Raw genomic sequence first — 14,205 nt, forward strand, 5'->3', positions numbered from 1 at the left:
TAAGCTCTGAGGCCTTTTTTTTTTTTTCTTTAGAAAGGATTCATGGATTAGGTGATCTTACTTAAACACGTAGCCTTTTAACTTTACTTGACATCTAAAGTATTTAATGACTTATATTATTTAATCAATTAATTATTATTAAATGTTCTCCTATTTTACAGTTATCAACTGTTTACCTATTGGTACTGTAATTTTTTAAAGTTTAACTCCAGACAAACAGCTAAAACACATTGCCTTTTAATTCTGCTTAGCCAGTGCTATAAACTAAACACCCCTGGGGCACTGCACTGCAAAAAATGGTGGCATTGCGATTTTCCATTGCAGTTAAGCAATGTGGCTTGGTCACCCAATCGCCCCAAGCCCAAATGAAGACCAATACCACTCTTTGAAGTTCATTACTCTGCTATCTCCACCTGACAGCAAGCTCCTTGTATAAAATTAAGAGCACTGTGCCACACTTCACAGCCTGATTGGACTCTTAGAGGTGTCCCCTCCCCCTTATAGGCCTGCTTTACAAGAGACCACACAAAGCTAATATAAAGATAGTTTTAACTTACTTATTTCTAATATAAAGATAGATTTAACTTATTTAACTTACTTATTCAAGCTACTTGTATTGATCTTTAAGACATACATATCATAGTATAAACTTTTACACCATTATTTTTATATAATATATTGATAAATTATATTTGATTGAAGGACGGCTGTCATATAAGAAATATAATAATATATATAAAAAAATAATGCTAATTGCCTCTCTATCACCCTGGCTATAACACTTGCTGAGTCAATCATCTGGAACAAAGATGCACATCTGGAATTTTGCTTCACTTTGGTGTGTTACAAATTTTTTCCAGGTTAGTATATTTCTTTCACGTCAGGTGCCCTTCAGTAATCTTGACTCAATAGGACCTTTTAATAACAGTGAAAAGAGGAATAATTTGAGATTACCTTGGAAAAAGGGGGTGATTCTCCATATTTCAATGGGGCCAAGGCTGGCAAACTGGCCTAGTGAGCACTCTAAAAATAATAAAGGTAAACCTGCCAGAGCCAGCATTATTACATAAGGGATCAGGAAGGCACCTAAAACAGATAAGAACAGCAGGTTATTTGTTTTAACACACATTATTGCAACCATTTCAATATAAAGTTACTGATTTTTAAGTTTTTTTTGGTATCTGAGTCCTAACATCTGAATTACCTAAAGAAATTATAACCCGTATGTCAGGCTTACTGATTAACATTTATAGCTACAGTACTAGGATGACCATATACAAAACCTGATAATAGTGAGGCAACATATTCAGTTGACAGCAATATCTAAACCATGCAGACAGGGCTGTTTTAAAGACTAACTCCAACCAATTTTGTTTTTATTATTTTAGTTTTGGATAGAGTGAAAAATAGTTAATAGGTTTTAATCCTGTCTGTGGTCCTTACTAAGACAATGTTCCCTCTCTTCCTGTCCCTGTGACACCCATGCAAAAAATGGTGTTGTAGGTGTCACTAGAACAGAAATGCACAAACAGCCATAAAAACATTATTAGAAATTCTATCCCTTACTCTCTTCATCAAATTATTTGTGCATGGCAGGAGTTGAGGGGAAATCTCTCCAATAGGGACACTGATGGCATAGAAAAAAAAGCTACAGAAGCTCTAAAACTTTTCCATAAAACCAAATAAAACATTTTGGCTAGAGATATTCTTTAAGATATTGTACCAAGTTGGAAATCATGACATCACCTGCCCTCCTCTACACCTTGGCCAATCAAAGTAATCCTTCTTCTCATTGATAAAAATACAGGGTCTCTCCTAATTATTGGAGAATCACTCAGGCTGACTCTCTTTAATTTCAGAAGCAGATAGGAAGTCGCCTGTACTGCTGCTGGATTACAGCGCTGCCTACTGTAGTCAATGCTACTATATGCCATTACAGAACACGCAGCAGCCACATTGTTCTATAATAAAAAAAATAATTAGTTTGGGCCACCTTGGTTTAAATGAGCAGTTTTAAGAAAAACATCTACTTTAATGGTCTACATTCTGACCTTGGATGGGCCATTTGTTAATAGTTTTGGACCAAGTTTTATTTTTTTTACACAATTTTAAAAGTAGATATAGGAGACATTAAACAAAATCATTAGTGATGACTAAGTATTTAAAAAAATGTATTTTGTAGTTGAATAAAGGCAAACAGGAAAACAATAGAAGTTTAACAAAATGACCCTAACAAGGAAGAGGGCAAGACGTTGATCCTAAATTCAAACAGAAGAAGCAGTGCTACTACCCATACAGCTCACCAATAAAAGAGCTCCCGGGTGCCCAATCCACAGACGTTTAACAGCCGTTTAACTGAGTGTATATGTAAAAAAGATGATCCGCACACCGGTATTTGCTCTTTTTACAAGATGTTGATCCTACCTGTTTACTCTGGTGTTTAAACATCAAAGCAAATATAAGACACAATGCTTATTAAGAGGGGGAAATTCAATGGCACATTTTCATTCTTTAGGTGTGACGTGTGAAAAACATGAAAGGGCCCCTGTGGATAAAAAAGCTAAAATATTCTTATTGAATACATTTGATGAATATAAATGTATTTAATAAAAAATTGCCTGATTTACTTTTTTTTATAGTGTTTCTCTTAGTGTTTTCATAGTTTTTCAGGAAATTTTTAATTGGCATAGGTTTTTTTTACCTAATTATCTGTTGGCTTTGAGCAGCAAGACCAGTCTTCCTTCATACATTCGTGATGATATGGAAAGAAAGCATACCTTTCTGTTTGCAAGGGAATCACTATATATATATATATATATATATATATATATATATATATATATATACACACACACAGTATTTCACAAAAGTGAGGTTACCCCTGACATTTTTGTAAATATTTTATTATATCTTTTTATGTGACAACACTGAAGAAATAACATTTCGCTAAAATGTGAAGTAGTAAGTGTACAGCTTGTATAATGGTGTTAATTAGCTTTCCCCTCAAAATAACTCAACACACAGCCATTAATATCTAAACCGCTGGCAACAAAAGTGAGTACACAAGCTAAGTGCAAATGTCCAAATTGGGCCCAAAGTGTCAATATTTTGTGTGGCCACCATTATTTTCCAGCACTTCCTTAACCCTCTTGGGCATAGAGTTCACTAGAGCTTCACAGGTTGCCACTTGAGTCCTCTTCCACTCCTTCATGACTAAATAACAGAGCTGGTGGATTCTAGAGACCTTGTGCTCTTCCAACTTCCATTTGAGGATGCCCCACAGATGCTCAATAGGGTTTAGGTCTGGAGACATGCTTGGCCAGTCCATCACCTTTACCCTCAGCTTCTTTAGCAAGGAAGTGGTTGTCTTGGAGGTGTGTTTTGGGTCATTATCATGTTGGAATACTGCCCTGCGACCCAGTCTCCAGAGGGAGGGGATCATGTTCTGCTTTAGTATGTCACAGCACATAATGGCATTCATGGTTCCCTCAATGAACTGTAGCTCCTCAGTGCCAGCAGCACTCATGCAGCCCCAGACCATGACACTCCAACCACTATGCTTGACTGTAGGAAAGACAAACTTGTCTTTGTACTCCTCACCTGGTTGCCACCACACACGCTTGACACCATCAGCAAAGTGTAATTTCTTCAGTGTTGTCACGTGAAAATATATAATAAAATATTTACAGAAATGTGAGGGGTGTACTCACTTTTGTCAGATATTGTGTATATATATATATATATATATATATATATATATATGTATATACATTTTTTTTTTTTTTTGCATGGTATTTGGCAAATAGCGTATTCTTTACAGTACCTCCGCCATGTTTGTACGCTAGATATGGAAATCTCCAGACATTTCCAAGTCCTACAGCATACCCCACCAAAGACAGCAAGTAATCTGTTTTGCTAGACCAAAACTCTCGTTCTGGATTTTCATTGCTACTTTTCACACTTGTGTTATCCTGAAAAAGAAAAAAATATTGTTGAAGTATAATAAATTATGTACATACCGTGTTTCCCCAAAAAAAGTCCATTGTGTCTCCTTTTTGTAAATTTATTGTGGAAAATACCTTATTTACAGTGACCCTAGGTGCTCACGTGACATGCCGGAGATCTTCTCCTCTCTTCCTGGCTGACATCAGCGGCCCCTCCCTCTGCAGTGCTTGGAGCAGGGCTGACGTCAGCGGGGATCTCAGCCCCTCCCTCTACAGTACTCGGAGCAGGGGGCTGACATCAGTGGGGATCTCAGCCCTTCCCTCGGCAATGCTTGGAGCAGGGAAAAAGAGCTCTGGCGGATCACGTGAGTGCCCAGCAGCGCTGTAAATAAGGTATTTTTCACAATAAAGTTACAAAAGGAGACACACTGCACATTATTTAATCTTTTTGTAAAGTTACTAAAGGACACACACCGAACATTATATAATCTTTTTACAAAACTGATTACATATTTTTTCAATGACATTAAATAAGGTTTATTTTTGGGATTAAAGATGTCACAATGATGACTTCTGAGCTGACAGTGGGAGTGTGTTTTTTGTTGCCAAAATTAATATAAGGCCTGATCTTATTTTAAGGGAAACACGGTAATTACAAAGAAAAATACTGAAAACAAAAGCAAGAAAATTGGGTAAATATTCACTTTCATTATTCAGCCATATATAGATGTTTGGGTATCCAAAGGGAACAGGAATTAGCTTTTCATTTGCTTGGCTAATTGAAGTCAATATTCAGACAGATTTTTGAGTTAAGATTCTCAACCTTTTTAGTAAGTCAGCCTCGCTGTTTCTATGACTTCTTGTTCTTTTTATGGATGTTTTGAAACAATGAAGAATGTGGCCAATTGGTGTCAACTACTAGTTGACCTGTATTTGGCATGTATGGATTGAGGAACAAGATATGGGTATGTTGAAATGATCTATGTTAAGGATAGCAAACAAATGGAGATCTGGGTAAGTGAATGTGATAAGTACACCTATAATACATTGCATCTTTATTTAGAGATAATTTATAGTGACATTCCCTAGACCCAAAAATATATGAGGCCTAAAGCTGTTTGCTACTAGTCAGAGATGTCCGTACAGCTTAAAAACAACACACCATTTAAAAAATGCTTCTAAACTTCTGAATAGTATTATCTGAGGTTCAAAAAACATCTATAAAGAAAATCACATAATCCAAAAGTATTAGGAAAGTGCTCTCACTATGGTAGGTATTGCTAGTTTCCTCCTTACTGTTCAAACTTGAGAAATTTCAATAAAACCTAAAAGATTAATCCTGGACTGCAGCTATTTCTTTCATTGTCTTCAAATAAAATCCAATCTTTCTGCAAGATTTTGATAAATGTGTTTCAGATGTATTTCTAATCATTAGCTAAATTATTTTGGCATGTACTAAACAATATACATACCTGTAATAAATAAAATAAATAAGACACATTGCATATTATTATATTTGTTGGTTTCACGCAAATTTATCGCATATTAATTGGTAAAATTGGTGCCTAGCACGGTTCTCAATTTTATGGCTTATTCAGTAAAGTGGTGCAAGATCAAATTCAAATATGCAATGTACAGAAATGAATACCAACCACTCAGATTGCACTCTAGTGGTGTGAAACATTTCTGATTGGTTGCAATGACCTACAGCATTTGCATGCTACTTAATTTTACTAAATCAGACCAGACTTCAAGATTGTTACACTAAATTAGTAGAGGTTAGTTACTTTTCAAAGTGAAAGTTCACTTCGTTTATCAAAACAAGGTGAAGCTCTGTTAATTTTGAATACCCAATCTCTTGGAAGGAAAAAAAAAATAGGGATTTTTTCTTGTACATGATTGGATGATTGAAGTGAACACAACTTAAATGTAAACACAAGTTAAATGTACATGCAATTTACAAAGTGAATATACTTAATCTCTTTAATAAATTAACCCTTTAAGGCTCGTACACACTTGACGAAAATATCGGACGAAATATCCTCCGATTTTTCTCTCTCATGCTCAGCGGTCATAACCGTTTTTAGTTGACAGTGCATAATGTTTACGAATTTTCTCGTCCGATTTTTTTTTTTTTTTTTTGGGACATTTTTGGGACATTTGTTCCTAGACTTCCAGGTCGTCAGCAACTTCAGATCATGTGCGGTCTTTCGTATCCGATTTTTCGCGGACATACTGCATACACATGAAATGAAAATTGGTCATCTCGGGACGGACGATAAAAATTTTGGTGTTTGTCCCTCCGTTTTTTTTCGTTGAAAATGTCGGCATCGGCTGCTGAAAGTTGTGTACACACTAGCCGAAAATCGTACGATTTTACCTCGGACGGGAATTTTCGGCAGATTTTCTACTAGTCTGTACCCCACTTTAGTTTATAATTGGGAAAACTAAACGTAATAGTAGATTTAGATCATGCATATTGCTAACAGCTATGATCACAGAAACAGATTGACTCCCAGCTATGTGTTACAGTCAATGGCATAGTTAAATTGTATGGCTCTTTCAAAGTATTCCATCATCCTAATACCATTATGGTGAGGTTTTAGAAAGAGATGATCTATACTATGACCAATTCGAAAAAAAAAAAAAACAGTTAAAGACTATTAATTGAAATCTGTCCAGCAACAAAAACACCTCATAGTCATAAAGTCATGAGCTGAATGTTGCTACCCTCTGAATCCCAACTTTCCAAGTCCCATATTTTTTATTTAATTCTATTGAAGACAAGTACATTTTCCCCATATAGTAGATTATAGTTTTCTTTTCAAATTATTCCATTAGTACATTTAGTTCATATAGCAGTGTTACAGCAATATGTGTTAATTATTTGTTCCAAATAAATGTAAAAAACTATAACACAAAATGTCCTTCATAAATCAACTTTAAAACTTTTTTTCCATTCTAATCTTAGCAAAGGATGGAAGGAAAGAAGATCATATATAGATCACATAGCATAGGAAGATAAAATCTTTACGCTGGTTGAATAAATCCTAATAAGTGCACTAAAATAATGCATAAAAAATAAATCATTTAAAACTGACTTACATTCGCTTCCGTTGCTTTTTTCCTACAGCATTTTAAAAATCCCGGTAGCGCAATATTTCCCATGTTCTCTTTTTAAAGTAGTCAGTAAGTCCCTTGTTGTAACGTCCGTGCAGTACTGTGATGGAGTGATGTAAGGTTTAACAAGACACTGTAGCATATAATTAAGGAGCGTAACAATTGACTTCTTGTGATAACTGCATCAGGCTACTACAGTACACCTAGTTCACAATAGGATTAAAGCACATTTATGGCTCTGCAAATATTTGAAGTGAATTTTTAAGGAAACTTAGAAACTCAGCAGCTCATACTGTGAAACAATTCTAAGTACTAAGTTTTCCTTCAAGAGCTCGATTATATGTCTGTGACAAGTGCAGCCCCGCCTTAAGTGAGTGGCTCTTTCAAAATTATGTGGTAATTATTCTTTATGAATATGAATTTGATCCAAGTTTAAAACTGGCCACACAAGGCTCAGTTTTTTTCCAGACAGATGAAATTAACCAATTTTCCCATCCACACACTCAAGGTGGATGGGGAAATCTTCCCTGCTGTGTCATTGTATTGTGAAAGCGGGACTCTCTGCCATCACAAATACACCAAGGGGCGCTGCAGCTGGCTGACTGATGGAGCAAAACTTTACCAACAAACCTGTTTTGTGAAAAGTTTAAGAAGAGGACATGAGAGGAGAGGAAGAGGGAGAATGAAAGGAAGAAGAGGAAAAGGAAGGGGAAAAGGACTCAAATTTGTTGTAAACCTTTTGTGGAATTTTTTTAGAAACCAAACATGTAAACATCCAAATTTGTATGAAAATAATTTTTATTAATAACATTGGATAAAAGTGGCCAATGACAATGACCTCATCCTAAAAGAACGGTATTACATTAACCACTTTAAGACTGCTCACGTTGCTGCTACTGCAGCAAGGTGGAAGCCCTGAGTCCAGCGATGTAGACCTACGTCCCTGGATTTCTCCCTGTCTCGGCGGCGCCCGTGCCCCGCCGGAGGAGTCGGGCAGGAGGAGGAGAGACCGCGATCGCCGTCTCTCTTCCCCGATCATCGGGGAAAGAGTGAGAAAATCCGCCGCTTGTCTAAACAAAGCAGGCGGATCTTCTCTGTGACAGACAGGGAGAGATCACAGGATTCAGCATAGCTGAACCTGCGATCTCTGTCTGTGTCACAGAACCCCCTCCCCCCACACACGTCAGTAAGCATGAGGCACACATTTAACCCCTTGATCACTAGCAGTGTTATTCCCTTCCCTGCCAGTGTCATTATTACAGTAACAGTGCATATTTTTAGCACTGATTACTGTAGTAATGTCACTGGTCCCCCCAAAAGTGTCAAAAATGTCAGTCAGGGGTCCGATCTGTCTGCTGCAAAGTCACAGTCCCGCAAAAAGACGCACATCGCCGCCATTACTAGTAAAAAAAAAAAAACAATAAAAATGACAAATCTTTCCCGTAGTTAGTAACTTTTGCACAAACCAATCAAAATACGCTTATTGCGATTTTTTTTACCAAAAATATGTAGCAGAAAACAAATTGGCCTAAAATGTTAAAAAAAATTAGATTTGTAATTTTTGGGGGGGGGGGGGGGGAAGTTATATATCAGAATATTTTTTTTTTCAAAATTGTTGCTATTTTTTCAAAAATTAAAAATCGCACAGGTGATCAAATACCACCAATAGAAAGCTCTATTTGTGGGGAAAAAAGAATGTAAATTTAATTTGGGTACAGCACCGCATGACTGTGCAATTGTCCGTTAAAGTAACGCAGTGCCGAATCACAGGAAGGGGGTAAAATCTTCCGGTCTTAAAGTGGTTAAAAATACACTTATTGAGAATTTTTTTGTCAAAGACATGTAGCTAAATACATTTTGTCCTAAATATATGACAAAATTTGAATATATTGGATATTTTTTATCTGTCAAAGTAGAAAATGTCAATTTTTTGCAAAATTTTCGCTCTTTTTTTATTAATACTGCAAAAAAAAAAAGTGCAGAATACCCCCAAAAGGAAGCTCTGTTTGTGGGGAAAAAAGGACATAAATTTCTTTTGGGTATAGCATTGCATGACCGCGCAATTGTCAGTTAAAGTCACGCAGTGCCAAGTTGAAAAAAGTGGCCTGGTCATTAAGCAGGAAAATCCTCCGTTCTTAAAGTGGTTAAAAAGAAGAAAGAACAGGGATCAGTAATGTCAGACCTATACTGAGCAAACAGTGGTACAACCAGTTGTAATCCACAGACTGAGATGACTTTACCACAGCCCTTTTAATTGGAAGAATTTAACGCATTTTAAACATACATTATATAGTGTTCTTCATCAGGGAGGTACCACAATCCTAAACATTTACAGGTTCACCTGTGAACCCTTGAGAAAGTCACATGTCAGTGAAATAATGCGTCGGGAGGAGCCAGGGGACATTACTTATGGTCACAGCTTTCTGTCTAGTGTGACCCCATGGTCCCAGCTCCTGGAGGCACAGCAGGTATCTTATCTATATGTCTCTACATTTTCTTTAATAAACTTGCTGCTACACCATGAGGATTATTATTCCTATTACATGTGTGTGCCAATTGAGTACCATCAACCACTGAGTGCCGTACACCCCATAGAGACCAGTGATGCAGCCTTTGCACACAGTGCAGAGTTTGTTTCCCTTGGATTGAGCACTGGACTGCATAATTGTTTAAAGTGGATGTAAACCCTCACATATACTCAGTGAAGTGAACAGCCTCAGATGACACACAGAGATGAGACAAATCTCCCTAAATAAATGTTACATGTATATCTGCTGTCTTTAGCTTTATATACTATTTAGAAAGTGAACACTGTGTTCGATTTTTTTTCTTCCTGTTTCAGCTGTGGGAGTGAAGTCTTGGCATACATTGTGTGACAGCTGATTGGAGGAAAGGCATAACCCACCCCCCTCCCCCTCCACATAGGCAGAGGAACAAAGATACTTGCAGAGCTGTGCTATGAATAGACAAGGTCTCTGGTTATCTGTCTCTATGTTCCCACCCTGACACAAATTTCCAGCTGCTTTATCTCCTGAACTCGTCAGAAGTTATAATGCTGATAACAGAAGAACGAAGCAGCAAAACTTAATCCACATCCACTTTAAACCTCATCTGGATTTTGAAGCAATATCTTAGCATCTCATTAAGAAGTTTATTATTGTGTTATGTGCCTCTTGTACAGGACTTTGGCAATGCCATTTTTTGTGGATATTTTGTATGATACTCTCAGTTTTCTGTTTACACTTTATTTCATAATATATAATGTATTATTGTATATATATGATATATGATTTATATAGCAGTATTTTTGCTTTACTTAGGAAAAACGTATATAGATTTAGAGCCACTTCATTTAACTATTACTATAATGTCATAACAATGAGGATTCCTCCATCCTCCTTGCTTGTATGGATGGAGGAATCTTTTCATTTTTTTTCACTTAGCCCACAGGCTAAAAAAAAAAGAATCATCTGTGGCCAGCTTATGGGGCAGACAACACTTGCATTATTACATTGTGTAGCTCTATTAACCTCCCTGGCGGTATGATTATGTCAGGAATTCTGTACCAAAAGCGGTACAATTGTTTTCATGGAAATTTGGCGTTATGTATTATAGGCCTACAATTCTTAGTAATTACTGACTTAAACCTGACCAAAACAAGAGTCTAGTAGACATCCCAGATGTGATAAATTTGAAACACAAACGCGTGAATTATAATCGAATCAATAATATTATTTTTTTATTTAATATATAATATATATAATAAAATTATATTATTGATTAGATTATAATTCATGCATTATATATAGATATATGTGTGTGTGTGTATGTATATATATATATATATATATATATATATATATATATATATATATAATATATAACGCATGAATTATAATTGAATCAATAATATAATTTTATATATATATATATGTGTGTGTGTGTGCATATATATATATATATATATATATATATATATGCATATATATATGCATATATATATATATATATATATATATATATATATATATATATATATGCATATACATATATATATATATATATGCATATATATATATATATATATATATATATATATGCATATACATATATATATATATATATGCATATATATATAATATAAGATGTGTTTTGTGTTTTGTGCAACGTTTTTTTTTTTTTTTTCTTTTTGAATTTCCCTCCCTAGTTCCGCTCCCATGCAGCGTTGCTGCTGCAGGGAACGGAACTAGGAAGTGATCAGACCGACAGACCGACGGTGGACGGAGGAGCGGCGGGACTCTCGGCTGGCGATCTCAGCAATGAGAGATCATCGCTGGATCACCAGGATAAGGTAAGAGAACACCGCTGTGCTCTCTGCAATCCACCCCGAGCGTGACTCGGGGTTACCGATCCTGCAATGAAAAATCCACCCCGAGTCACGCTCGGGATTACTGCCTAGGTGGTTAAAGACAGACTGAACAAACATTATTGGCCAGTACTGCTAGATTTTAGTGAACTGTATGGGGAAGACACCTCAATGTTTTGTCACACATGACTGGTTATTCTTCTTTAAAGTTCTGTACTACCTGATACCTTTCTTTTTTTTTGGTACTGGCAGTGTTAGATACGCAACTTCCAGCACAAAGCAATGTCCAATCCTAAGGTCCCCCTTAAAACGAATTGCCATTTACCTTAACTCTAACCCTCACACTAACGCCAATAATCATAAACCTAGTACTAACCCTCACACTAACCTCCTATAATCCTTACAATTAACACTAATCTTCACAATAACTCCCTGTAACCCTAAACCTTACTCAGCCCCTTCATCAACAACCCCCCCCCCCATTTCCCTATGTAACTGTAAGACTAACACTCACGCTAGCAATTCCTATAGCATTAACCTTTACACTATCCTTCCTTGTAGCACTATGCCTAACACTAACCCCCACTCTAAATTTCCCTTTACCGTAAAGCTATTCCTAATACAAATCCCTATATCACTAACAATAATCCTTATACTAAACCTCACTTATTTAAAGTTTTTTTTTTTTTTTTTGCAGGAGAAGTGGTAAAAGTTTAATAACTCCTTCTCTCAAAATATTGATTGATTCACAATAAAAAATCACCTCTCAAGCTGTATTCATCCTATCACCTTATTGTAGGTCCAGACTGTCTTTGACCCAACCTCTAGGGTTGCATCATCTCCCAACCTTAGCTGACAGAACTCCTAGACTGAGCGTCGCTCTAACGCTATGTGTGCACTGACCACTCCAAAAGGATAAACTTTCCATCACAACCACAAAGAAGGAAGAAGGATACATGATGACATCAGACTAGATTGGAGGACTGCATGTTTTAGGTATGTACTAGAACAGGGGTCTCAAACCTTTTCAGTGGGAGGGCTGAAAAAATAACTTTTATATAGGAATGAATAACATTTAAATTAATGAATACTTGCATCTTTTTTGCAATTAGCATCTCACTTATTTAAAATGAATCCTGTGTTTGCATGCTAACCTTTCCTGCTGCTGTGATCATCTGCACCAAAGGCTAACCTCTCCAATGCAAAAGAGACCGGTGCCAATGTTCTAACTACGGAATTTATAACTTTGCTAATATCTGAGCTTAGTTCACAAATAATGTTGTTTATGGTCAGCACCTAAATGAGTAATCATAAATTGCCAGATACAAATAACTAATATTTAAGCCCCCTTTAGGATAGCTGTTCTCTATAGCAGTGTACTCTAGCTGCTTAGCAATAGCAATAGCTTAGGGTTCTGCGGAAAGGTATGGTACGCTTTTAGTACCAGAGCAGAGACTCCCACTTCAGGAAGTATATTTAGGGTCAGGGATTAGGTTAGTAATTGTAGAGATTAGAGGGTCTTGATTCATTTTTAGGGTAGAGACTTGTATAACTAATTGTTAAAAATATGATTAATCATTGAAAAGATTTCACAAAGAGCCTTTATCACAAGAAACACTATAAGGCCTTCTGCACAGGCTTATACTGTATAGGTAACATGTTTATTTATTTATTTATTTCAGGTACTTAAATAGCGCTGTCAATTTACGTAGCACTTTACATATATATATATATATATATTGTACATTCACATCAGTCCCTGCCCTCAAGGAGCTTACAATCTATGGTCCCTAACTCACATTGATACACATAGTAGGGCCAATTTAAACAGGATCATATTAACCTACCAGCATGTCTTTGGAGTGTGGGAGGAAACCGGAGTACCCAGAGAAAACCCACGCAGGCACAGGGTGAACATGCAAACTCCAGGCAGGTAGTGTCGTGGTTGGGATTTGAACCAGCACCCCTTTCGCTGCTAGGCAAATGTTACATAGTTTGTGAGGTTGAAAAAAGACATCAGTTCATCCAGTTCAACCTATGATGTGTGTTTGATGTTAATCGTACATTGTATACCCCTTAATGTGGTCTTTAAGGTGCCCATCTAATAGTTTTTTGAAGCTATCGATGCTCCCTGCTGAAACCACTGCTTGTGGAAGAGAATTCCACATCTTTACTGCTCCTTAAAGCGGAGTTCCGGCCTCAAATACCTTTTTTAACTAAAAATACTCCTATAATACTAATCCATCGCCCTTTACAGAACCGCTATTCTCATACTTACAAGGTGTATAGTATTGGATTTTAGTCAAAATCTTACTTTTAAAAACGCTGTCTGGGCGCGGCCATCTTAGACGTGGGCATCTGAAACCGCAGTGTAATCTGCTGTGTCCTTCTTCCTGATTCCAGGGAGGGTTCTGGGAGTTCTTCCTGATTCCAGCCTCCTGGGAGTGATGACAAACAGCTCCCAGGATGCAGTGCAAAGGCGGAAGTGATGTCGGTGGCTGCAGCCACAGAGGGGGGAGAAGGAGGAAGTACAATCAAAAATGCCCTGAAAATAAGATAAGGGACCCCTGAAAAAATTGAAAATGGCCAATCGTTGATCAGCATAGCGAGCACTCCAGGAATCACTAAAGTTGCAAAATAGGCCGAAACTCCAATTTAAGTGCTAACCACTACACCACTGTGCCACTGTGCCACTGTGCCACTGTGCCACCCATATGTCTCTTTATTTAGCACTCTTTGTATACTGTATATGATTTCTGGTACACACATTTGAAG

At 36.8% G+C, this 14,205-nt stretch overlaps 1 protein-coding gene across 1 annotated transcript in view; it reads right to left on the reverse strand.

The window, feature by feature from the left end:
* Positions 1-14,205, reverse strand: part of LOC309560524 (uncharacterized protein) — a gene marked incomplete at its 3' end in the record, with an annotated part of 174,787 nt that overhangs the window by 31,472 nt on the left and 129,110 nt on the right. Inside the window, exons 15-18 of the mRNA XM_082264155.1 lie at positions 12,585-12,726; positions 7,050-7,117; positions 3,824-3,971; positions 955-1,086 (exon numbers count right to left, since the gene is read on the reverse strand). Coding sequence (XP_082120281.1) covers positions 955-1,086; positions 3,824-3,971; positions 7,050-7,117; positions 12,585-12,726 — 490 coding nt within the window. The remainder of the gene's footprint in view (positions 1-954; positions 1,087-3,823; positions 3,972-7,049; positions 7,118-12,584; positions 12,727-14,205) is intronic.

This window comes from Pelophylax lessonae, assembly GCF_965119305.1.
Source record: "Pelophylax lessonae genome assembly, chromosome: 7".
Classification (NCBI taxonomy): domain Eukaryota; kingdom Metazoa; phylum Chordata; class Amphibia; order Anura; family Ranidae; genus Pelophylax; species Pelophylax lessonae.